This window comes from Emys orbicularis, chromosome 2 (genome assembly GCF_028017835.1).
Source record: "Emys orbicularis isolate rEmyOrb1 chromosome 2, rEmyOrb1.hap1, whole genome shotgun sequence".
NCBI classification, from domain to species: Eukaryota; Metazoa; Chordata; order Testudines; family Emydidae; genus Emys; species Emys orbicularis.
The window spans coordinates 3,968,518-3,994,939 of NC_088684.1; the positions used below are offsets into that span (position 1 = coordinate 3,968,518).

General features: G+C 52.0%; 1 protein-coding gene across 1 annotated transcript; it reads left to right on the top strand.

The window, feature by feature from the left end:
• Positions 1 to 4,040: 4,040 nt before the first annotated feature.
• On the top strand, positions 4,041 to 23,480 carry GFUS (GDP-L-fucose synthase). The gene is made up of 11 exons (XM_065398937.1): positions 4,041 to 4,078; positions 6,486 to 6,648; positions 10,047 to 10,161; positions 11,648 to 11,776; positions 13,121 to 13,194; positions 13,583 to 13,716; positions 19,484 to 19,548; positions 20,444 to 20,510; positions 20,877 to 20,956; positions 21,705 to 21,804; positions 22,812 to 23,480. The coding sequence occupies exons 2-11, from the start codon at positions 6,497 to 6,499 to the stop codon at positions 22,865 to 22,867; spliced, it is 972 nt and encodes a 323-aa protein (XP_065255009.1). The 5' UTR covers positions 4,041 to 4,078; positions 6,486 to 6,496; the 3' UTR covers positions 22,868 to 23,480.
• The last annotated feature ends 2,942 nt before the right edge of the window (positions 23,481 to 26,422 follow it).

Genomic DNA, 26,422 nt, shown 5'->3' on the forward strand with positions numbered 1-26,422 from the left:
GCTGTAAGTCGACCTAACATAGGTCAACTTATCCTTGTAGTATAGACATAGCCTAAGAGACGAGCCATGAGCAGCGGAGAAGCTGGGAATGCAGCATCAAGGAGACACTCCCCTCACAACACAGCCTTCACTCTGCCCTGTTGGTCCCTGCTAGGGGGTGTCCCTCCAGGGGATCCCAGCACCGCACTCCTCCCTCAGCCTTGTCAACCAGCATGACCCAACCTTCTGCAAGTGCTCTCCGGATGAACGGGGATGCTCAGAGCACAGAGAGGGTCCTGCCGCTGTATGACGAGTGAGCACAGAGGCAATCGCCGGTTTTGGTTGGGATGGGGAAGGTGCTGAGATGTGCCTGCTCCCTTCTGGTGTCTCTTTGGGGGAAGAGTTAAGGTTAGGTGGATCTGGACAACAGGCCTCAGCCTGGAGTTGGGGAGGAGTTTTGATCTCCATGGCCCCTTCAGTTCCTGGTCTTTCTGCTGAGCCAGGAGGTGACTTAGTGAAAAGCACCTCCACGGTGACCTCCCACCTCCGATCTGGCAAAGCCTCCCACATACCCATCTCACCTGATTCCTTCCCATCTAACAATCCCCACTGCCTCCCAGTGACAAGCACCCCCAGCCCCTACCCGAGCTCTGACAATCACGCACATCACCTGAGCCTGGCGTGTCGTGCAAGCCTTCCTGTAGTCCCCGAGTGATAAATGCACCTGACTTGACCTCACCCCCCAGGGACAAGTGCCCCCTAAGCCAACCCTGCCACCCAGATGTCAAAACCCTCCATCCCCTGCCCTGGGGCAACATTAAGAAGGATGCTTCAGGTTTTTCTGTTATGGCTCTGGCCTCCTTGTGCAAGCTGAGAGAGAGAGAGAGAGAATGTGTGTGTGTGCGGGCGCGCGCGTGTCACCAAGATGCTCAGCTGGTGTAACATTCCACGAAACAGTGCCCAGTGAAATTCCAGAACCTTCAGCCAAAGGGCAGCTGGCTCAGGCTGTTCTCTGCCTCTCTGCTGACATCTCCCGTCCAGCGTGAAGTGCTGCACGCACGATTGAGAGATCAGGGTTGTTCCTCGGATACAGGGTGCAGTTTGTTTCCTGGAGTGGGGGCAATGTTCAAGGGTGAGCAGAAAGGCCTTCTTGGGGTAACGGTGCCAGGGTGCCTCTGGCCAAAGCTGGCTTTGTGTGCTGACCAGAATATACAAGTCAGGACCCTATTTGCTTCCAGTAACACAGGTCCCCGCTCCAGGAGGTAAAGAGACAGCATCAACTTAAAACAAAAATCCTCCTTTGGTGTGAAAATCATTTACCTCCTATAGTTCCAAGCAACTCCCCTAAGACTGCAATGGCTGAAAGGGGCTGAAGAGAAAACTATATTTCTCTCTGTGTTTTCGGTTGGATGACTGTGCACCAACCGGCAGCACTTTGTGTAGAGCTCTTGTCACTGAGTCCCCAGGAGACACTGACAGTCAGTCCCCCCCTGCTGTTTGTGTGCCTCTCCAACAGCAAGGTGGGGGGGCGGGATTAGCCGTAGGAAAATAAAATAATAATAATGCCTAGATCTGCTCTAGCGCTTCTCATCAGTCGATAGCAAAGTGCTTTACAAAGGAGGTCAGCAGCCTTAGCGTTATCCTTGTGGTTATACAACTATAAAAATTGGCAGTGGGGCTCGGGGGGAAGATGCAGGGCCTGAAATGACTGTAAATGCTTTTTTTAAAAATCACTAGATTTCAAGTTGACAATGGCCCTCTAAAGAAACAGCTGGTCCGACAGCTCGAAGCTGGGGAGTACACACACAGCATTAATGAACATGTCCCATTCCATTCAGGACAGGAGAGCAACACCTCTGCTGGTGCATGAGCACACACATGGCAGCACGCACACACACATTCGTAGGTCCGGCATGTGGGAGCAGTTTCACACAGACACAGGTCTGACCTATTCCATCCTGCAGGGGGCGGTGTTCTGCATACACATTTTGCATGGGCCCAGCTTCTGATCTCAGTTAGACTGCAGTAAATCTGAAATCAACCCACTTTTTAATAGGGCTCCTTGAGATTTACATGGATATAACTTTGCGCAGAATCCGGATCACTGACTGCGGGAGGGGTGGCGGGGAGGTCCATGCACTCTGTGCTAGAGAGTAGAGGCCAAGACACTAGATCACTCTTACCCCGCACCCCCACAGGCTGTGAGGGGGCACTTCTTGTTCATCTTCAGTTCACATTTCATTTTATACAACCAACTTCTACTCAGCAGGCCCCAGGTGTGACTGAACTTGGCACGCAAGAGTGCAATGAAATGAATGCAATTGGATTACCGTAGCCAACTAGTTCAGCGCGCTGCGTTCACATCTGCTTTGGTGAGCAACATCGGCCCACGAAGGCCTCTAGGCTCTTGACTGGAGCTAATTTGCTTCATTGGTTGAATTACTGTTTCAGATGCCCTTTGCCTCAGGAGTAATCAGAATATAAACAACTGTTTCCCTCTCCACTGTATACTGCCTTTTGATCTCCTCATTTTGCAATGCAGAATGCGCCAAAGAAAACAGAGAAGAAAGCAGTTTTCTGATATAACCGGTGCTGGAATAGGAGTCAGTAATTAGTCCTAAACAAATCCCATAGTCAGTGGCTGACCTGAAACACTGAACAGCCTGACTGGGGAGGAGAAAAAACGGGAACAAACAAATGTCAAAAAGGTGCTATCAGGGTCCATATAGTACAAGAGGAAGGTTGGTCATGGAGTTCAAAAACAGACCTGGATATCAGCAGTTCTGGGTTCAACTTCTGTTTCTGCCTCTCAGTGTGTAACCATGGCCAAGACATTTAACCACTTTGTGCCTCAGTTTCCCCAGAAATTAAATGGTGTTAATGATACTCCCGTCTTTTTGAGGGGCAGGGAGGTCTTTAATGGTCCTGATTCTGTGCAGAAGACCCAGGAGGTGCTCAGTTGCCTTCACGTGGGCCTCAGAGTCCAGCTGCACAGATCAGAGTGCAGGAAGGTGCTTTGTGATCACAGGATAGAAGGAATTACGCAGATGAAAAACATTATCGTCAGTGCCTCAGTCGATATCAAGGTGACGAGTGTTTTGGAAATGCTAACAGACTGTAGCAATGAGCACATCCTTGTGCTGATTTGCATATTTCCTCATTCTCTGTATTATAATACGGATTTCTAAGGCCTCCATCCTTGCAGCGTTCGGCCAGTATGATACCAATGTATATGTACATTGAGTCCTGGCTTCCCCTGGGGGACTGTCACAGAGACGGGCCAGGGCCTTGGCACTTAGATTCAGACCTGGGCTTTTCCCCAAGTCCGGGGCGGCGTGTTCAGAGCTGGGGTTCTGGCCTCAGGGTCGTTACCAAGAGAGCCAGGACATTCGGCCCCAGTCAGCACTTTCCCCAAAGTGCAGGGGTGGGCTGGGGTGGACAATGGGCCCAGGAGAAGCTTTTCAGAACAGGGGCGGCTGAAAAAGTGTAAGATTGGACAGTAAAAAACACCCTTAGAGGGAGGGAGGCCAGATGCGAGCGGGTAGCTGGGCATCCGTGTCTGTGCGTCTGTCCAGCTGCACACATCCCTGTACGTGGTGGGCACTGGGGCGACAAATGCCAGGTCAGAGCGAAATATTATTAATGCTTCATGAAGATCAGTGTGTCCGTGAGTCCGTCCGTATCCCCAGGTCTGTTTGTCTCTCTCTTCAGCAGTGTGTCTGTCCTACTGACTTTCCCTCTAGCTGTCTGTCTGTCTGACCTCTCTGCCTCGCCTCGCCCCGCCCGCCCCCTCTGTCTGTCTCTCTGCCCCCCCCCCGCCCGCTGTCTGTCTGACCGCTCTGCCTCGCCCCCCTGCACCCTCTGTCTGTCTCTCTGCCCCCCCCCCCTGTCTGTCTGTCTGACCTCTCTGCCTCGCCTCGCCCCGCCCCGCCCGCCCCCTCTGTCTGTCTCTCTGCCCCCCCCCCCCGCCCCGCTGTCCGTCCGTCCGTCCGGACTCCATTTCCCAGCGAGCCCCGCGGGCTGCGACCTGCGAGCGACCCGGACTCGGGGCTGGCGGAAGCGGAGCCGGGCCCGGGAGGGAGCGGCCGGCGCGGCACAGGTGAGAGCCGGGGAGCTCCGGGGCGGGGGCATGGAAGGGGGGCCCGGTATGGGGGGAGCGAGGGGTTGTGGGGGGAGGCTGGTATGGGAGGGGGAGGAGGAGGAAGGGGGCCCTAGCATGGGGGGAGCTGGTATGGGGGGGGCAGAGAAGGAGGGGGGCCTGGTATGGGGGGAGCGAGGGGGCAGAGAAGGAGGAGGGTCTGGTATGGGGGGACGGGGGATGGAGGAAGTGGGGGCCCTGGTATGGGGGGAGCGAGGGGAGGAAGAGGAGGGGGGGCCCTGGTGTGTGTGTTGGGGTTGTGGTGGGAGGCTGGTATGGGGGAGCCTGGGTTCACAGGATACCCACATGGGCGTGGTTTCTGCCCCCACAAACTGCAAGCCTCAGACAGGCTCAGAATTTGCCCCCCCCATTGGCCTGACTGGAGCTCATGGATACCCATTCCCACGCGGGTGCTGGTGACTGGTCGGCCCCGCCCGGGAGTAGCAGGATGCTGTCTCTGCGAGGGGCCCCGGGGAAAGGTGGGGAGGTCGCTTTGCCCCGAGAAATCAGTGACACAGGGGGTCTGAGGGTAGGTCTACCTTAAAACCCTGCATTGTGCGCCGGGGTAGCACTTCAGTGAAGACTCTGCTACGCCCACAGGAGGGCCTCTCCCGTTGGTGTTGTTAATTCACCTCCCTGAGAGGCGAGGGGAGAAGCCGTCCCGTTGATGTAGTGCTGTTCTCACCCGAGGTTAGGTCGGTATAACTGCATCTCTCGTGAAAAATCCATACTCCCCTAAGCGACGTAAGTTTGTAGTGTAGACCTGGCCTCAGTATGTTTGTAACTTGTCTGCACTCTGTGCACCAGTCCTGAAACAGAGGTGGTCCCAAATGGCACGCAGTCAATCAACTCTTCCAGAAATGTCAGCCCAGACGCCTGCACCCAGTTTCCCGAAAGCAACTCTACTCCGAGAAATGACTCTGATAGATTAAGGCAGAGAGCAAACTCTCTTGCTGTTTGCAACAGCTCCCCCAAATTGAGACGCCATCACAAAGCTAACAACAGTACAGCATTTCTTGAAAGACTGAACACTAAGAAAAATAACTTGTAACAGCGCTATTGGTGACTCCTGCCATAACTATATTAATCTGAGTCACGGGGTAGCGGGTATGATGCTTAGTTCTTTCACATTCGCAATGCATGTTAAACTTCTTAAAACGGAAGTGCTGGGAAAGGGGCAAGCTGTGATTGATTGGTTAATTAGAGATCCTGTGTCTGATTTATTTCTGGCCCTTCATGCAGCTTGAACAGTGAAACTGTCCAGTGTCACTTTCTTTTCTGTGTTCAGGGCTCTGCAGGGGCAGATATAAATCCAAGAAAACCCTCTCCCATAAACTTTTTTGAGAATCTCTTAAAACATTTCTTTTCATACTGGGCTTTACCAGCACTCTCTGCCCAAACAAAACCTAAATGTGAGACACTGTCAAGAAGTTTCAGTGATGGCCTCAACTTGAAGTGTATCTGGTTTATTAAAAAAATAATTAATTTAAGGAACACTGATAACCTGAGTTTTTTTTATTAACCATTTTTTAAAAAATCAGTGCTCTTTTAAAACACCCTTTAACTAGCATGTACAAAAATATTTTTTAGTTGCTTAAATAAATTGCAAGGGTTTTTCTCCTTCTCTGATAATATTCATAAGGATCTTTTGGAAGAGTCTGGGACCAAAGCCACCTTAGCCTTGTTTCCTCTGCACACACCTGCTTGCTGCCTCTTACGTTCCAGCTTTGCTGTTGCTGCCCCTGGTAAGGTAAACAGCCTCTTGCAAAGTGCTGCTAAATGTCCAAAGGAAACAAACTAGAAAAAAGTCTCCAATTGCTTTAAGTGCTAGTGATCGTAGGGGTTACTTGCAACAATGGTAGGTGTTTTCAGGCTATGACTGCTCCATGGATGATGTCCTTTTAATTCCCATAGAACTATCTCTGAGTCTTGTGCTTTTATTAAAGAGGCCTTGAAAGATTGTTAAAACTTCTGCTCCAAAACAGGGGAAATTCCTCCTGCGTCCAGCAATTCATTTCACCAAACAGCCACTGGATGGCAGTGGAGTGATGGAAAGGGCACAGGTTAGCCAGATCTCTTCCCCACTAACTGTGGTGCAGCTGCCTTGCAACAGCTGTGTTTCCCACTGCCCTCGTGACCTACTCAGGACCCTAGTTTGCCCACCGCCTTCCAAGTGGGGGCTTGATGACGCCTCTGGTGACATGGAGGAAGTGGGAAGCCAGGTTTGCTCACCCTGCCAGGATCTCTGCCCCTGTTCAGCTCACACATGCCCCTGGCTTCTGCAGTTGCATCTGGCCAGGCAGGCTTGCAGCATGAATCTCAGCACTGAGATGATTTGGGATTAATTGCCTTCCCTCCCGCCCTGCAGATTTTGTAGCCATGGCAGAGCCGGCAGGAACGAAGCCAAAGCGCATCCTGGTAACCGGTGGCACCGGACTGGTGGGGAGAGGCATTGAGAAGGTGGTTGCTGATGGAGAGGGCAGGCCAGATGAGGAATGGATCTTCGTGTGCTCCAAGGATGCTGACTTAACGTGAGTCCTTAAGAACATAAGAACGGCCATACTGGGTCAGACCAAAGGTCCATCCAGCCCAGTATCCTGTCTGCCGACAGTGGCCAATGCCAGGTGCCCCAGAGGGAATGAACAGAATAGGTAATCATCAAGTGATCCATCCCCTGTCGCTCATTCCCAGCTTCTGGCAAACAGAGGCTAGGGACACCATCCTTGCCCACCCTGGCTAATAGTCATTGATGGACCTATCCTCCATGAACTTACCTAGTTCCTTCTTGAACCCTGTTATAGTCTTGGCCTTCACAACATCCTCGGGCAAGGAGTTTCACAGGGCGACTGTGTGTTGTGTGAAGAAAAACTTCCTTTTGTTTGTTTTAAACCTGCTGCCTATTAATTTCATTTGGTGACCCCTAGTTCTTGTGGTAGGAGAAGGAGTAAATAACACTTCCTTATTCACCTTCTCCACACCATTCATGATTTTATAGACCTCAATCATATCTCCCCATAGTCGTCTCTTTTCCAATCTGAAAAGTCCCAGTTTTATTAATCTCGCCTCATACAGAAGCCATTCCGTACCCCTCATCATTTTTGTTGTCCTTTTCTGAACCTTTTCCAATTCCAATACATCTCCAATATCCTTGCTGCACTGGACTCTTCTTTGCTTGTTCATTGTTGTCTGAAATGTCCCTATCCATTTTGGGGTGGCTCGCTGGGGGAGTGCCCTCACACTAGTCTCTGGAGAGCAGGGTTCAAATCCTCGGCAGACAAGTGAAAATGATGTGGGTGGCGCGGAGGGCTGTGCCTCGTCTCAGACCTTGTTACAAAACTCCCACGTGGTTCTGGAATGACAGGCAGTCTCTTCTCCAGAGACGCCCAGGAACGGAGCTAGCAATGGGCGTTGCTGGTGGTGAGGAGCATTGGCAGAGCTGTGTGTGAAGCCCTAGTGCTGGAATAGCAGGAAGGTGCTGTACGTTAGGGTGGAGTTGCGCTGGCACAACTGCATGGCCAGAGCCTGACTTAAGCTGATACTGTCAGCCCCTTACTTTCTTTCTTCCCACTAAAGGTGTGTCTACACAGCAAAAGCCGGCCACGAGCTAGCTTACCTGAGCTAGCAAGCTGATACGTACCTAGGGTCCATGCTGGGTCTGCACTATGCACGCTGTGCTGTCTTCACTGCTATGGTTACCCACTCTAGCTGGCTTCCAGCTAGCTCCGGTCGGCTAGCCCACGTGCAGCTTCTGCTGTGTGGACGTACCCTAAGTGTGGAGGGTAGGAAAATCATGTTCACTTCTGGTTTAAACTGGCTTTTGGAGTAGTTGAGACAGTCACCGAATGAGCCCATTGCAGCTGCCTCGCATGTGTTAGCGCCAGCTTTGCTCCGGGACGCCCACTCCCCTCCCAGGTGCAGCGTCGTGAAACGAAAGCAAACTGGATGCGTATTCAAAAGTCTGATGTCAGATTAGCTGGAGGTGGTTGGCCAGATGCGGCGTGTGGCTCAGAGGATCTGCCGGTGACCGGGGCCGTGGGGTTGATCAGGGAGCAGCTCTGTTCCAGAAGAAGTCGGGCAGAGGGCAGGGTATAAGTGCTTCTATTTCATGGGCCCCTGGTGTAGTGGAAATGCAACGTGCTGGAGACCCTGAGTGCGTTCGGGATCTGGGCAGTGTTGATCCTCACGTAGACGGACGTCAGGAGTATTGTGCCTTTAAAAAAGAAAATGGTGTGAGTGAGGGGCGCTGTAGGACCATGCCGGGGCTAGGCTAACGAGACCTGTCCTTTGGATCTATCCGCTAGCTCTGCTGTTGAGCCCTCCATCTGCTGGCTTCCTATCGACATGCTGTTTTCACTCCTGCAGCTGCCACGTCATTCCGTGCTGCCTGTTGTAGCACCAGGCCAGGAGCCTGGCCAATCCCAGCCAAGGGAAGTTAAACGATACCCTCTCTTTGGCAATTCAGTCCTTGCTGTCACCGGGTCCAATCACATTCCCCCAAGTATGCCACTCCCCTGAGCCCCGCCCCCTTTCCCGGTGAGAGTCAGACGGTCCGAGTGACTGAATAGGTCCTGTCTGGTCCATCCAGGGCTTTCATCCAGTCTGGTTTTAGTGATATGGCGTTGTAGCCACATTGTTCCCAGGATGTTACCTTACACGTCAGCTTTTCTTCAGGTCTCTCTCTCCAACAGAAGTTGGTCCAATAAAAGATATTGCCTCTCCCCCTTGTCTCTCTAATCGTTTTAGTGGTGGCAGCACACAACTATCAAACCCTCATGAGGCAAGAAGACTCATTGTCCTTGTGCTGCAGGTTTGTTTGACGCTCCTTGTGCTAACAGGAGTGGCATTTAATCAGCAGCAAGATCAGCCTACTGCCTCCTGAGAACAAGGCTGGGAGCCAGGAACTCTTTGAGTTCTAACTCGCCCTGACACTGACTCCCTCTTTGGCCCTGGGCAAGTCACCATCACCTTTCTGTGCCTCGGTTTCTCTCACTGTACAACGCACTGCTTAGGGGTGCTGTGCGGGCCCGTTAGTTACCTGTGTAAAATGCTTTGAGGATCAAAAGAGCTGTATAACTGACATGCAGGATTGTTCCCGCCAGCGTATTTTCTTTCCTGCTTCTTTAGCCCCTTCCCTTGAGACCCACTTCTTCTGCAGCTGACTCCTTTTTCAGGAAGCTTTTCCTGACAGCCGTCCCTAACCTTTCCTTTTCCATCCTGTTACTCCTAGTTCTCCTCCTTGGGGCTGCACTAAGTAACTCCTCTCCCTCCTCGGGGTTTCCACTTCTCAGGTATTTTTACATTTATTGCTGTTCTTTCTGACAAGCATCCATAAGGCTTTCCCCAGTTGTGGGAGCCACCACGCTGCATACTAATGCTAAGCAGCATGTTGGAGCTCCTTTACTGCCAGCGTTATCCCTTGAGTGTTACCTGACTGGGAATGAAAGGGGACACGGGCCAGGTATTGCCTTCAGCTTCGTTCCCCAGGATGCTCTTGCCACTGCTGTACAGTCGGTTAGTTAACTGCTCATTAACGGAGCTTGCTGGGTCAAGGGTCTGGCACCAGGCTCCTTCCACGCCTCTTCCCCCGCCATCTGCTCCCATCTCCTGGCAGCCAGCCCGCAGCATAGTGTCCAACTGGCATGTGGACGCCCCAGTGGTGATGACACTAATCTGGGACTCGGGAGATCTGGGTTTGTGGCAGAGCAGGGAATTGGACTCCCTGTGTGACCTTGGGGAAGTCACTGTGTGCCTCAGTTTCCCACCTGTAATTTGGGGATAATAGCACTGCCCTGCCTCCCAGGGGTTGTGAGGCTGAATACATCAAAGACTGTGAGGTGCTCAGATACCGTGGTCCTGGGGGCCAGATAGGTACCTAGGATGGCTAGAATGTGCCCCTGAGGGTTCTGTTTGTTGTTTCCTCTCCCCGTAGGAACGCGGCGGAGACCAGAGCCCTGTATGAGAAACACAGACCCACCCACGTGATCCACTTGGCAGCCTTGGTGGGAGGCCTCTTCAAAAACATCAAATACAACCTGGATTTCTGGGTAAGGGACCAGGCTGGCAAATGCAAAGGTGTAACGTCGGGTCCAGCGAGCCGGCACCATGCTGTGTGGTCCCCCTTTGCCCTTCCTCCAAGGACTTGGGAGCGCTTTGCAGACATTCATGAATTAACCCTCGCCGCAACCCCTGCCTCCAGGCTGTAGGTTAGTGTTAGCGCCATTGTAATTGTAGGGAAACTGAGGCACCGAGACATGACTTCCCTGGGTCACACGTGGAGTGTGTGGCAGGGCCAGAAATAGAGCCCAGGACGCGCAGGCTTATTAAATGGGTGGATAAAGTCATTAACCCCTTCGGTGCTGGGCCTTCTGACACTGCAGGTGGGACTCCTCTTGTTGGGTTACCAAGACGTGTGATTACAGTGTATGGGCCCTGTGAGTGCTGCTGAACTGGGAACCACTTTCCCACCAGGGCACTTGTGGGGCTAATGAACTGTCCCCAGCACTAGCCCTGCATCCAGAGATTAACCCCAGGGCCTTGGCTGGGATGATTCTCTCCCCAGGCGCTGGTGAGTGACTCTCTAATATGAAGGGGTGCAGCTTATTAGCAGCCGGTGTTGGACCGCCTGGCCTCTCTCTCTCTCTCTCTCTCTCTCACACTCACACTCACACTCACACACCCTGCAGTCGCCTTATCTGTAATACAGAAGAACAATCCATGGTGACTACAAGTCCCAGCATGCAATGCTCCTCCTTGAGCTGAGCAGTCTTCACTCCACTCCAGATGGAACGTTGCATTCTAGGATGTGTAGTCTTCACACGGTGGCTGGTATCTGCTCCTTCCTACTCCCATTAAATGCAGACCTTCAGCACCTGGCAAGTTGCTGATACAGTCCTGGGCTGGGTAATGTGTGGCCCTCCTGGCCCACTGCTCTGTGTGCGCGTCTCCTCGTCTGGTCTCCCTTCACCTGGCTGTGGATCAACATTGAGGAAAAAAATGCTGGTCTGTTCCCAGCCCAGTACGTGCAGTGTCTGTGCCTGGGGAGGGGTTGGGGAGCGACAGTATGAAAGGGCTGTGCAGATAGCAAGTCTGCATAGAGAAGGGGGCCTGAAAGCCCCATAGCACCAACCCGAGCAGCTGAACTCCCTGAGTGGGGGGCAGTGACAGCCCTCTGGCAGGAGCTGTGGGTTGGGGAGTGGGGCCCTTGCAGTGTCCAGAGCTGACACGGCTGTGAGAGAGGTGGAATGCAAGGTAAAGTCCAGACCTGAGCGGTTGGCGCTGATCCCACTGCTGACTCCAGAGACAAGCTTGGGGTCTCCCCCAAGGACTATCCCTTCAGCCCTCGGCCGTTCAACTCTGGTACCACCAGTGAGACTAGCCTGAGAGCTCCATGGCGACCCGTTCCCCGTCCTGAGCCTGCGACTTCAGAGACGGGGCAGGTTCTTGACATGCTGGAAGGCCCAGGTGGGTCGTGCGGTAACTGATCCGAATATAACGGGACTCCTAACTCCCCGCTGGACATCTTTTCCCCAGCGGAGAAACGTGCACATCAACGACAATGTCCTCCACTCAGCGTACGAATTTGGAGTGCAGAAAGTCGTCTCCTGCCTTTCCACCTGCATCTTCCCGGACAAGACCACCTATCCTATCGACGAGTCCATGGTAAGGGACGGCCTTCGGGCTGGGCACGCAGCACCCTGCCTTACAACTCCCGTCGCTCACTCAGCTTCGCCTTTGCTCCGCCCAGAGCTGTGGGTTAAGCACAGTAACGTTGGTTAAGTTACCGTGCACCTTGGGGGGGAGATCATCGGGGGCTGCCTCAGTGCAGCGGGTGGACAGTTTACTGTGATGCCAGTTACGCTGATCTGAGAGAGTGACAGCTGGTCATCTTGGCTCTGGTCTTCTTTCCCGCCCTGGTTGGCTGACTCGGTGGGTGGGTGGGTGATGGGGAGAGCAGAGCTGACCCTTCCGGCTAGCGTCCTGCGTGGGCTGGGATTCCTGAAGCTCTTGATGCAAGCCTGTGCCGTAACCGGTCAGGTTGGCCCAGTACCTGCATCCTAGTTCTCTGCACCGCCGTGGGGCTGTCCCTCACTCATTGCACTGATGTGCACGTGGGGTCGGGCAGAGTGTGGAGCGCCTGCTTTGCTCGACAGCGATCCCTCCGGCCAAACAAGGAGCAGGATCATCAGGTCCAGTGCAAGTCCTGTCCCATCCTCCTCGGGCAGAAACAGGCGGGCAGCCCTGCAGCACGGGCTCAAGAGGAAAAAGGGGACATAGAGGATTCCTGCCATCTCTGCCTGCCTGTGACTTGTCTTTGATGCGAGCTGAGCCCAGGGCTGGCCGGTGATGACAGCTCCCCCTTCAGCGGATCGAGGGGCTCTAGGAGGCTGCTCTCCCCCTCCGAACTCAGGATATGTCTACGCTGCACAGCTAATCTGGGCTCTTACCTGGGTTCTAGCCTTAACACCAGCCCCCTCCTCTCCACTGTCCACCTTCAGAAAGCTCTGGCCTGGTCTTGGGGGTGCTTTAAGCCTGGGCTAGCTGACCCAGCTGGGGGTATAGTATAAGTCAGAGCCCAGGGTCTGGGCTGGAACCCACCTACTCTGCAGTGAGGATGCAGGCTAAATCACGTGAGTGCCAATAGTCCTCCAGTGCCTTCCCACAATCCCTTCCTGAAGGACAGATAAGTTCTCTTGCAATTGACCTGATTGATGGGGGAAAGAATCCTAGAGCGTCTCGTCACAAAGAACCATGGGATACGCCCCCCAAACACACACAGGCAAGTGCAGATACAGCGAGGACATGGGGGCACAGGGAGAGCTTTGCTGTGTGGACGCTCGCACTCAGGTTAGGCTAACCCGGGTGTCAAGCTCCCGTGCAGACATCGCTCCTGTTTACTCTCCCTACGCCTCCTTCCCCTTGGGGCCAGGCACCAGAGGTTGAAACCCCATTTTCATCAGGCTGACGTTACTTTTCCCAACCGTGCCATCTACTGTGTTTCCCCAGATTCACAACGGGCCCCCGCACGGCTCCAATTTTGGGTATTCGTACGCCAAGAGAATGATCGACGTTCAGAACAGGTATGGTCCATCCCCTCCCTGCTCCGCCCCAGCCCCAAGCTGTGTGGCTCAGGGGAGGGACTCACACAGTCCGTACAGCTCTGTAAAGACCTTTGTGATCCCCAGATGAAGGACTGTATAAATATTATCACTGTCACTATAGGATAATTCCTCCCCCCCCCCCCCCCCCGTGCTTTCTGACCTCAGCGGGCACAAGGAGTGAGAGGCTGGGGGTGGATGGAACTTGCAGGGGCCCCAGTTCATTTCCCTAAGCCCTGCTGGAAGAACAGGGTTAGGCCCTGATGCACGGAAGGGGGACAGTGACTTGTGCTCGCAGCCCTCAGCTGCACGGAACATGCCCTTGAGCTAGTCACTCACCTACCCTGGCCCTCTCTCCCGCTTCTCCCAGGGGGTATTTCGAACAGCACGGCTGCCGATTCACCGCCGTGATCCCCACCAATGTCTTCGGACCTCATGATAACTACAACATCGAGGACGGGCATGTCCTTCCGGGACTGATCCACAAGGTGTACCTGGCAAAGAGTGAGTGGGGAGCCTTCATTCAGCTCTCAGCTTCATAGTCCACCCAACAGGGTTTTGTTGCTAGGGCAATATGGGCAGCAAAGACAGTTCCTGCTGGGGGGATAGAAGTCATGTGACTTTTTTTGCTCCTAATGAAACTATGACATTCTTCACATCCTATCCCTAAACTATGTGAAAGTGTTGTTGTGTGTTGTTACGCAAGTGCCATGTTCCACCCCAGAGCTTGCTGCATTTCTGCAGTGGGTGAATGGATCCTCGCGTTACCTGGCTAATGTTAGTGAAGTGCTTTAAGTTGCATAGCTGAAGGGGCTACTGTAAATTATTTGGTTTGCAAAATCCTTTTCTCTTTCTGATCTTCGCCTGGCCGCCGGGTGTGCTCTCGAGGTTGCTGAGGTGACGCTGTTCCATAGCTGCAGATATGTTGAGTCGATACCATTTAGTGCTGGACTAAGAGGATGGTCGAAGCTTGGTCCATCCAGAATGTGTCTACATCTCTCAGCGTAGAAGATTGCCGTACTGAATGTATGTATGCAAAGCAGTAATGTCCTGGGAGTTTCTGGCCCTCATTTAGGAAGGGGGTTGCCCCATGAGAAGATCAGGGCTCGATTGATCATGGGGCTGATTTCATTAGGCATTTAGTAAGCATAAGTTGCCCTTCGCTGCAATTGTAAGTGGCGACGATGTACCTTTCTGTAGAGCTTCACAACATCACCACTGAAATGCAGGTGCCTCTGGGGTGGAGGACAGCCACCAAGTGAACACCCAACTGTGAATGGGAGACGGAGGGGAATTTCAGCTAGGATGTTAGGGCAGATCCCTCCCGCATGTGCCATGGTTTCATTAATGGACACATACAAAGAGGACCCCAGGTCATGTCTCAAAGACACACACACGCAGCAAACTGCATGGACCTGATCCTCAGGTACAAGATGGGCTTGGGGGAGGGGCAGGAAATGGGAGGATTAACCCATTGGCACCCAGAATGATCTGCATCCAGGCTGCAGTGTCACGGTTTGTGGAGTCCATTGGGACCCTGTGGGTTTTTTCTACTGTACAACTAAACCTCCCTGCCTCTAACGAGCCATGGATGGCTCCGGGCAGCCCTAGCTGCAGGGTTGCTAACAGGGTTTTCTGCTATAGTTGTTGGATGGTAAGTTCCTGAGAGCCATGATGGTTGGATTCCTCCCTTCTCACTTGGCTCTAGGCTGGGCATCGCCCCTCCCTGCAGGAGTGAAACTAGCAAGTGATTTCTTTGCAGCGTCAGGGAAGGAGTCCATGCTCAAATCTCAGTCAGTGAGGAAACCGAGAAGGGCCATTCCGACTCCATGGTGTGATGGGTTCCCCCTGGGGTGCCACTTGGAATTGGGGTACCACTGAGCTGCCTGACCCACCAGCCTGGGTTCCCTTTACACTGTGCTGTTGTGACAGGTTCTCAAGCCCCCACCAGCGCACACGCAGGTAGGGACACACCCAGCTGCAGAAACACACACGCTGAGATCAGCTCTGTATGGGAAGGCTCAGCTAAGGGATAGACAGCGTAAGAGCATGGAATTTGCCCCCTCCCTCAATGTGGGGGAAGGTATGCAACAGCCTTCCCCCCCCCCCCCCCGCCACCGTTACGAATTCCATAAACTGGTTTTAGAGAAAACAAAACCAAGTTTATTAACTACAAAAGGTAGATTTCAGTGATTATAAGGGATAGCAAACAGATCAAAGCAGATTACCTAGGAAATAAAACAAACATGCAATCTAAGCTTAAGATACTAAAGAAACTGGTTACAAGAAGTAATTTCTCACCCTAAATGTTGTTTTAGGCAGATTGTAGAGATTCTTGAAGGCCAGATGCACTTGCTTGCAACTTAAAACTTCAGATATTTCATTCACAAGCTAGACAGGCTCAGTCCTTCTCCCCTCATTCAGTCTTTTCTTAGATGTTTACAGCTCTCATCTTGGGCCGGGATTCAGTCAAGAGGGAACCATGATTATGTCACTCCCCCGCCTTAAATAGGTTTTACATATGGCAGGAATCCTTTGTCTTCCAGTGTGATTCCCACCCCCGGTCAGTGGAAAAATACTGGTATGATTCCTGGAGTCCAGTATCAGGTGACTTGCTCACATGACCTTGCAGCCATAACTCAGAGTCGGTTTGCAGCATTCCCAGGAAGAACTTCTCTGTGGGTGATAAACATCTTCTGAGACCTCTTGTCCTCTCTAATGGCCCTTTCTCATAGCGAGCTATCTAGACTGATTGCATTCCGTCTGGTGGGTGTCCCCCAGGGGTAAACACACTTGTAATTGATACATAGTCAATATTCCTAACTTCAGATACAGAAATGATACAGGCCTATAAACAGGATAATCACATTCAGTAAATCATAACCTTTCCAATGATATCTCACATGATCCATCTCGCATAAAATACATCATGGATATGCTATAATTATATCATAATAATATCTCTGAAGAATATGGGGCGTAGTGTCACACATGGCTACTTACAGCCCCTTACGTCAAGCTGGAGCATGGCATGCTGGGATCTGTAGTCTCCGGGGGCTGCACCTCCGCTTTAGAGAGGAGGGCTGTGATGTAAAATGGAGGAATTGGAGCTCCTGGTCCAAGAAATGAAACCTGATATCGTAGGAATAACCGAAACGTGGTGGAACGGTAGTCATGACTGGAGTACAGGTATGGAAGGGTATGTGCTGTTTAGGAATGACCGGAAAAAAGGTAAAGGTGGGGGTGTGGCATTGTATGTCAATAATGAGCTAAAATGTAAAGAAATAATAAGTGATGGAATGGATAAGACGGAGTCTGTATGGGCAATTATTACACTGGGTAAAAGAACTACTAGAGCCTCCCCTGAGATACTGCTTGGGGTGTGCTATAGACCGCCGGGATCTAGCCTGGATGCGGACAGAGAACTATTCAATGTTTTTAAGGAAGTAAAAACTAATAAGAGCTGTGTAATCATGGGGGACTTTAACTTCCCAGACATAGATTGGGGAACAAATGCTAGTAACAATAATAGGGCTCAGATGTTCCTAGACGTGCTAGCAGATGAATTCCTTCATCAAGTAGTAGCTGAACCGACGAGGGGGGATGCCATTTTAGATTTGGTGCTGGTGAGTAGTGAGGACCTCGTTGAGGAAATGGTTGTAGGGGACAACCTTGGCTCGAGTGACCATGAGCTAATTCGGTTTAAACTAAATGGAAGGATTAACAGAAATAAAACTGTGACTAAGGTTTACGATTTCAAAAAGGCCAACTTTAATAAATTAAGGCAACTACTTAGGGAAGTGGATTGGGCTAACATACTTAGAGAGCTAAAGGCAGATGAGGCCTGGGATTATTTCAAGCTGAAGTTGCACGAGCTGTCCGAGGCCTGTATCCCGAGAAAGGGGAAACGGTTAGTAGGCAGCAGAATTAGACCTAGCTGGATGAGCGGGCATCTCAAAGGGGCGATTAAGAGAAAACAGAAAGCGTACAAAGAATGGAAGAGAGGAGAGATCGGCAAGGAAACCTACCTTATCAAGGTCAGAGCATGCAGGGATGCGGTGAGAAAGGCCAAAAGCCGTGTAGAGTTGGACCTCGCGAGGGGAATTAAATCCAATAGTAAGAGGTTTTATAGCCATATAAATAGGAAGAAAACAAAGAAAGAGGAAGTGGGACCGCTGAAGCATCTAGATGGAGTGGAGATTAAGGATAATCTAGGCATGGCACAATATCTAAATGAATATTTTGCGTCGGTCTTTAATAAGGCTAATGAAGGGCTTAGGAATAGAGGGAGCGGGACAGAGGGGAATAAAGGAGGGGCGATTGACATTACAGTATCAGAGGTGGAAGCCAAACTTGACCAGCTAAATGGGACTAAATCGGGCGGACCGGATGATCTTCATCCTAGAATATTAAAGGAGCTGGCGCGAGAAATTGCAAGCCCCTTGGCGATAATTTTTAATGAATCTGTAAACTCGGGGGTGGTACCGTTGGACTGGAAAATAGCTAATGTGGTTCCTATTTTCAAGAAGGGGAAAAAAAGTGACCCGGGTAACTACAGGCCTGTTAGTTTAACTTCTGTAGTATGCAAGGTCTTGGAAAAAATTTTGAAGGAGAAAGTAGTTGAGGACCTTGAGGTGAATGGCAATTGGGACAAATTACAACATGGGTTTACGAAAGGCAGATCGTGCAAACCAACTTGATCTCCTTTGAGAAAGTAACAGACCTTCTAGATAAAGGAAATGCGGTGGATCTAATTTACCTCGATTTTAGTAAAGCGTTTGATACTGTGCCGCACGAGGAATTATTGGTTAAATTAGAAAAGATGGGGATCGATATGAAAATCCAGAGGTGGATAAAGAATTGGTTAAAGGGGAGACTGCAGCGGGTAGTACTGAAAGGTGAACTGTCGGGTTGGAGGGAGGTCACCAGTGGGGTTCCTCAAGGTTCGGTTTTGGGTCCGATTTTATTTAATCTATTCATTACTGACCTCGGAACCGAATGTAGGAGTGGGCTGATAAAGTTTGCGGATGACACAAAGTTGGGAGGTATTGCCAATTCGGAGAAGGATCGGGATATTCTGCAGGGAGACTTGGATGACCTTGTAAATTGGAGTAACAATAATAGGATGAGATTTAATAGTGAGAAGTGTAAGGTGATGCATTTAGGGATGACTAACAAGAATTTTAGTTATAAGTTAGGGACGCATAGGTTGGAAGTGACGGAGGAGGAGAAGGACCTCGGAGTCCTGGTTGATCGCAGGATGACTATGAGTCGGCAATGTGACGTGGCTGTGAAAAAAGCTAATGCGATCTTGGGATGCGTTAGGCGAGGTATTTCTAGTAGGGACAGGGAGGTGCTGCTTCCGTTATACAAGGCGCTGGTGAGACCTCATTTGGAGTACTGTGTGCAGTTCTGGTCTCCTATGTTTAAAAAGGACGAACTCAAACTGGAACGGGTACAGAGAAGGGCCACTAGGATGATCCGAGGAATGGAAAACCTTTCCTATGAAAGGAGACTCGAGGAGCTCGGTTTGTTTAGCCTAACCAAAAGAAGGCTGAGGGGGGATATGATTGCTCTCTTTAAATATATCAAAGGGATTAATACCAAGGAGGGAGAGGAATTATTTCAGCTTAGTAGTAATGTGGACACGAGAACGAATGGATATAAACTGGCCGTGGGGAAGTTTAGGCTTGAAATTAGACGAAGGTTTCTGACCGTCAGAGGGGTGAAATTTTGGAACAGCCTTCCGAGGGAAACGGTGGGGGCAAAAGACCTCTCTGGCTTCAAGATTAGGCTTGATAAGTTTATGGAGGGAATGGTTTGATGGGATAACGTGATTTTAGTCAATTAGGCATTAACGTACCATCGCGGGTAAAATGAGGGTCCGGCTGTAGAATCTTGCCTGTATGCTCGGGGTTCTACTGATCGCCATATTTGGGGTCGGGAAGGAATTTTCCTCCAGGGTAGATTGGCAGAGGCCCTGGAGGTTTTTCGCCTTCCTCCGCAGCATAGGGCAGGGGTCGCAGGCTGGAATATTCTGTTGTGGGTGGGTCAGCTTTTGTGGCCTGCATCATGCGGGAGGTCAGACTAGATGACCATATTGGTCCCTTCTGACCTTAAAGTCTATGAGTCTAAAGCTACCCCGGGCCAGCCCTGGCTCTCTGTTGCATGAGGGTGTTTGGATCGGGGGGCGGGGGGGAACCTGTGGCCGACCAGGCCAATGCTGCGGTTGGAACATCCACTAATGGCCGTTCTTGTGATTGTCCCACAGAAAATGGCACGGCTCTCACCATCTGGGGGACAGGAAAGCCCAGGAGACAATTCATCTACTCTCTGGTAGGCACGGCCTTCACGGAGTCCAGCCCGCTGGACTGGGCCCTGAGTTTCCTGGGGCCCAGAGCAGATTTCAGACATCCTGACCCCATGGCGGGGAGAACGGGTTGCTTGGCCCTGGGAGGCTGGCAGCAATTAGCAGGGCTCTGGTGGGATGGGTCCCCTAGTTCCACCTCTGGGAGTGGGAGGTGGTAGGTGTGTTCTAATCGGCGGGGGTTGCTGGCAGAGGGGGCTCTGAAGCCATCTGACCCTTTGCAGCTATAGGCTGGCATATGCCTAGGCTGTCTAGAACCCTGGCCTGGGTGTGCTGTTAGCTCCCTGTTGCCGTTATATAAGCCACATAAAGCTGCCAAGATGAGCAAGTGCCTCTGACAAATAACGAGCAATAAACCTAGGACAGGTCCCAGATTGCACATCCAGCCCTGTGCACTAGCTGGGGAGAGGGGCTCAGATTGGCCCTGCCTTGGCAGCATGTGGGAGCGTGCTCCCGGGAGCTGGGCCTTGACGGAGGCTGCCCTTTGGGAGGTATCATGGTTCTGTCTGTTAGCATGGCCGTGTCTACTGGAATGACTGTGTTTATTCCTGCCAAGCCAGGGCTGGGGTCTCTTTAAAGGCCATTTGTGGCAAGGCCCGGAGGGGTAGCTGCAGAGGGAGGGAGCTGGCAGCTGGGGGAGCGAGAGATTGGAGCTGTTCCTGCTTTGCCCTGCTGAGTTGGAGGCGGAGGGGGCAGCAGCCCCGCTGTAGCAGGCTCAGCTTCCTGGCAAACAGCCCCCATACAACATCCCCGGCCTTCAGCACAGAGGAGCTTGTGTCTGTGTCCTGAGCTGGGATCCTGTGGCTCCCGGGAGGGGAAAGGGAGGAGGCAGAGGGACTGAGAGCTGCTCCTTTGTGCCCACAGGACTTGGCACGTCTCTTCCTCTGGGTCCTAAGGGAGTACGACGAGGTGGAGCCCATCATCCTCTCAGGTAAGGTGTCGCCTGTACCATCTCTCTCCCTCTGACGGTGTCACGACCCTGGCCCCTTTGGCAGATGCCCTCAGCTCTTCTTGCAGCATTGGGAGGGAAAGTCCCATGTCCCCACTCCTCCCCATGCCGTCCCATCGCCTTCTGTAGCAGGGTCAATGCAGGATGCCCCTCTTCTCAGCGCCCCCCACATTCTGACCTAGAGCCCGCAGTGGTGGCATGAGGCGGCCACAGGCTCTGATCCCCCACCCTCCCCTCTCTAAGGGGAGGGAAGTGGCTACGAGAGCGGGGCGGGCGGCAACGAGGCTTACCTGAGCGTTGTGGCTAGCACCACAGAGCGGCCTGGCCTCACCCTTGCTCTCTGTTTAGTTGGAGAAGAAGACGAGGTCTCTATCAGGGAAGCTGCGGAGAGCGTCGTGGAAGCCATGGATTTCAAGGGAGAACTCATTGTATCCTTTTACAAATGACTGCTCCAACGCCCTGCCTCCCTGAGCTGTGCCCGGCTCTCAGGGTCCTTGCCTGGCACCCATTCCCCACACTCGCGTGCACCCTCGGGAGGGGGAGAACTGTCGCATCCAAACATCTAAGGCTTAATTCCCAGCTGATCCAGTGCAAGATTATTCCCTGCGGCATGTTCTCCAATGTTTGGTCTGATCCAGCGTGAAATGGCTCAAGCGATGGGACTCCCACCGCTTCCCGTGGGTTGTCTCTGACTGGAGAGCTCGTTCCATGGATGTTCGATCCGTGCTTGGAAGTTGGGGCCATCGAGGTCTCTGCGATCTGATGGTGACCCTGAGGTCTCCTTGGAGACAGTGGCTTCCATTCGTGGTGCACCTGAGATGGTGAACGCAGTTGCTGCTCGCACTGGATGTTCCAGGTTTGGCTAGGGGCCCCCTTTATTGTCAGCCTCTTCCCTGCAAACAACGGGCGCAAGGGATCTCCCTCCTGTGGGATCTCTCTCCGCTCACCCCTGCGCCTGGCTGTTCAGGACTAACCAACAGCAAAACCTTCTGGTTAAGGCCCAGGGTCTGCTGGCAGGACTGAGACAGCTGCAAACCTTACAGAAAGGGACACGTAAAGTAGACCTTTGCTACCAAGGCCCTAGCTCTTGTCCTGCCTGGCTGCTACCAGTAGGGGTCGCCCTAGAGTACTCGGCAGAATTCCCGTTTGTTTTCCCTTACCCCCCGCTGTGTCCAGTTTGACACGACAAAATCCGACGGCCAGTTCAAGAAAACAGCCAGCAACGGCAAGCTGAGGCGGTGCCTGCCCGACTTCCAGTTCACGCCGTTCAAACAAGGTAAGACTCGAAATGTACCTTTTACCAGAGTGCTTATCTTGTTTGCTATACTTTGAACCTAAGACAGAGGGGATTCCTCTGAGCTCTTTAAGTTTGATTACCCTGTAAAGTTATTTTCCATACTGATTTTGCAGAGATGATTTTTACCTTTTGCTTTAATTAAAAGCCTTCTTTTTAAGAACCTGATTGATTTCTCCTTGTTTTAAGATCCAAAGGGGGTTTGGATCTGTATTTACCAGGAGTTTGGTGAAAGGAAGGAGGGGGGAAGGGTCAATTTCTCCTTGTTTAAGATCCAAGCAGTTTGGATCTGTATTCACCAGGGAATTGGTGAAAGGTTTCTCAAGGCTTCCCAGGGAGGGAATTCTTAAGATGGTGGCAGCGGACCAGAGCTAAGCTGGTAGATAAGCTTAGCAGTTTTCATGCAGGCCCCTACATTTGTACCCTAAAGTTCAAAGTAGGGATACAGCCTTGACATGGTCGGGAGTCGCTCTAGCTCTCCTGCCCCTCGGTGGGAACATCCACTGCACTGCATCGGCTGCGTATGTCTGATCTCACCTCTGCCCTCCAAAGGAGTCAGGTCGGATTTGTGGGGAAGGACTTCTCCCTCCCGCGGGTGCTGGGAACTTGGTCCCACAGCCTCAGGCATCAGCGTGGTGCATGCACCAAGAACGCAAAGGCAGCGAGTGTCTAAAGAGATGCTGTGAGAAACCCCTGTGAGCAGAGGCAGCGGCTCTGGTTGTAGGGGCAGGACGGTGCAGTGATTGAAGCACTGGCCTGGGGGCTCAGATTTGTGGGGTCTGTTCCCAGCTCTGAGACTTTAGATGGGGTCACTTCATCTTCCTGGTCCATTTCCTCCTCCTCTGGCACGGTGACAATGATTCTTCCACTCCTCCTGGCTCAGTAAGCAGTGGCCAGTGGCACAGCATTAACTGGAGGGAGGGAGCTGCCGCTGGTTGTGATGCTTCGGGCTGTATGGGGGTCTAATTGTCTTCCCCCTTCCCCTCCAGCTGTGAAGGAAACTTGCGACTGGTTCAACGTGCACTACGACATCGCCCGGAAGTGACCAGCACACCAAAGCCGTTGTGATTATCGGCCAACACTGCCCTGGAGGTTCCTCTGAGACTCAGGGTTTTCCTTTGCTGGAGCAGAGGAGGGGACGCGTGAGGGCGTTTGGGGCTGTGAAATGATGCTGGAGATACAGCTTTTCCAAAGTAGAATTTGAGAGTGGGGTGGGAAATGGAATTGGGGGGCAGAGAGATCCTGAACGGCCAAATCACTGATAAGCTCAGCAAACATGAGTGAGAAATGTGTAGCATTAGGGGTGGAGATACTGTCTTTCTCTCTGACACGGGACACACACTACTAGTCATCTCAGCCAGCCAGGGGCGTAGAACTTCGTGGGGTGGAATGGGGAGAAACTCTCTGTTCAGGGATCAAAGTGAATCTTTGTTAAAAGGTTCAAAAATGCAAAGACGGAAGCATTGGCGGGGATGCCTCAAACATTCCTCCCTGTGGTTATAAATATCCCAGGAACTGCAGCCTGCAGAGCCCCTCAGGTTCAGATCTAGCTTAGGTCAAAAGGAGTTTTGTAAGGGAAGTCTTGCCTAGTGAGAACCCTCTTGGGCTTCCCCCGAAGACACGGCCCTGGGAGAGGCCGGAGGGTTGGACCTGCAGGGAGAGGCCGGAGGGTTGGACCTGCAGGCTGAGGTACCTGGAAGTTTACATGCTGCCTTGGCATCATCTAATGAATATTTTTTAAAACAGACAGAGCCCCCTCTCCATCCAACCTCATCACTGTTCTCGCTGGATCCCTTTACCTTGCCCATGCTGATGTCACCTCATGTTATGCTGTAATTGGTCAGGCTGCCAATCACGTGTAAAGCAGTCTGTAATTAGATTCAGAATAAATCAAAGCTGATTTTTTCCCTTGGGTTTGCATCTTGTTTTTACAAGAGCATAGAGTGTTAAGCCTGAACCAGAGCATGGGCAGCCCAGCTGTATGTCACGTTCCTGGGACACTCCCTCTCTCGTTGCCAGGGGCTGGTGCTGCTCAGCAGTGATGGCTGTTCATTAACATCAGAAATCTTGCCTTCTCCCCTAGGGTTAGAACGTCAGGGTGGGGGAGATAAGTTTTGTAGCCAAAGCAGGTGCCCATCCATGCCCCTGTAACTACTATTGTCACAGATGTTTGGAAGAAGTCAAGTGGAAGGTCTGCGGGCTTTCTAGGGTATCCCTCTGGATCAGTGTGGACTTGTCCCCAAGAGCTTCTGGTGCTTTGTCTTATTTTAAATCAGGTGATGGAGCTTCCAGTGCTCTCCAGCAGAGCAATGAGAGAGAGGACAAGATCTATTACAGCTGCTGCTGCTACTTTATTTAGTCTTGTTGCTAACCATCCTCTGTGAAGATGCTCCCATCACCTACCCTGTGAGAACGTGCAGTCCCCTAGACTCGCACAGGAAGCTTTCCTGGGAGATGCCACCACAATCTACCATGAGTGTCTGCAGCTGCGCAAGGGCTGGCTTGAGGTGTGCCCATGTTCCATTTTCCTAGGCCAACTGCTTTCCCCAAAAGTATTTCCCCAGGGCCTCTTTCAGAAAGGGAACAGGCCCAGCTGTGTAGTTCTTAAACTGTGAAACATTCACTCTCCAGCCACTGTTACAGCCTGTCTGTCTACACCAGCAATTCATGGACTGTGTTCTAACACCTAGGTACAGGCAGGCTTTTTGTGGGGGAGGGGTGTTGAAACGATATACACCTCTGTTAGCAATGAGGCACTAAACGAAGGCACCAGTAAGTTTAGCATTAGAGACACTCCCACCCCTGGGTTCTTCCAGCGGCTCTCAGCACAAAGCATATTTGACAGCACGGTGATGTGTCAACAGGGAGGCTCAGATGCTAGGGCCGCCCTCTCTCCCCTTTGCAAGGAACAGCAGTGGCCCGTTGGTTTGCTGTTATCCCTGCACTGGCCCAAGCTGCGCACACAGCGAGCAAGGAAAATCCCCTTCCATCCCTGCCTTTTAGTTCAGTCTCTGCAGGGATGTTTGCCTGGGTCACTCAGGAGCTAACCTGGCCTGGGCCCAACTTTAGTTTTCTCACAAATGTTTCTGGGGACCTCAGTGCAGCCACCCACTCTTCCTGGTGGCCATTCTGACAAACCCCTCTCTGTCCCTGGCTCCCGTAGCCCTTTGTCGTGAGCCTGCCCTAGGGGGGTCAGGAACTCACTGGCCACTTGTGGGGTCCCAGGCACCCTGTTCCCTGGCCAGGTGGGAGCAGTGGAGCTCCCCTGGGGAATGCCCCAGCAACCGAATGCTGCAGCTACCTCCGCTGACAAGAACCGCCTCTGGCGCCAGGGATGCCAGCCCTACAAGTCTCCAGCAGCTGATCCCTGCTGGTGCTGCCAACGCAAACGCTAAGGCAGCGCATCTCTCACTGCTCTTGGTAACAGCTATTCAGGAGTAACAGCTGTGTGCTGCAGTGAGGGGCTTTGCCCCTCCCCCAATCTCCAACCACGCTTTAGAGATGTCATGGTCACACACACACACACAAAAAATCAGCTAGTGGCTGCATTTGAGAAATGCTGGGCTAGAGGATCCGAACAGCTGCCTGTTGAGGGAACAGGAGGTCCCATAGCCCAGCTTTAGCATTGCTGACTTTTCCTGTTCTCAGGGCGAGCTAGCATCTTCCCAGCCCACGCGCTTCACTGCTGTTTGACTGGAGATATGGGTCACCCCAGAGCTCTGCAGCCCTGTTCTCCTACCACCCACTGGCTAGCATCACCCTTACTTTCAACTAGCCGAAGTGCCAGCACATTGGAACAGGGCACAGAGCTTGGGAAAAGAGGGAGGAAGGTGGGATAGGAAACAGCCACGAGCCTCAGTTTCCCTCCCCCCCAGGTCAGGTTTCCTACTACCCCCCTGGTGCAGTAAATGAAGTCTAGCCAGGCCTACTTTAATTTAGAACTGGCCCAGTGGGTAAAGGTTCATGGATTGTCCTAATGGCCTGTCATATAAATTGTTGGAGAAAAAAATATTTAAGGAGACATGGAATTAATTTAAAACCAGTAGTGTCTACTGCTGTGACTGTAGGACTGTGTTAAGATCATGGCAGATAAACAAGGTGCAGTGGCCAAAAATCAATGGACTAAATTTGTGTTGGAAATAGGCCTAATTGGCAAACAAAATCATGAGGGGATGGGCTATTACACCCATCACTCCCTTTTGGGGCCCTTAAAAGAAAATACTTTGGGGGGGAGGGGGCAGAGAAATAGTCAAGAGGAAGCTAACCACTGACAGACAGAAGAGGAGAAAAAACAACTATAGCTTCAAGAGGGGGGAGGGATAGCTCAGTGGTTTGAGCACTGGCCTGCTAAACCCAGGGTTGTGAGTTCAGCCCTTGAGGGGGCCACTTAGGGATCTGGGGCAAAATCAGTAATTGGTCCTGCTAGTAAAGGCAGGGGCTGGACTCAATAACCTTTCAGGGTCCCTTCCAGTTCTATGAGATAGGTGTATCTCCATATATTTATACCAAACCCCACACCTTGGTTAATACTGTTGAATGTTGGACAGTCAAGGTCTTAACACTTTTATTCCATCTAAATTAATACAACCCCATCCCCATT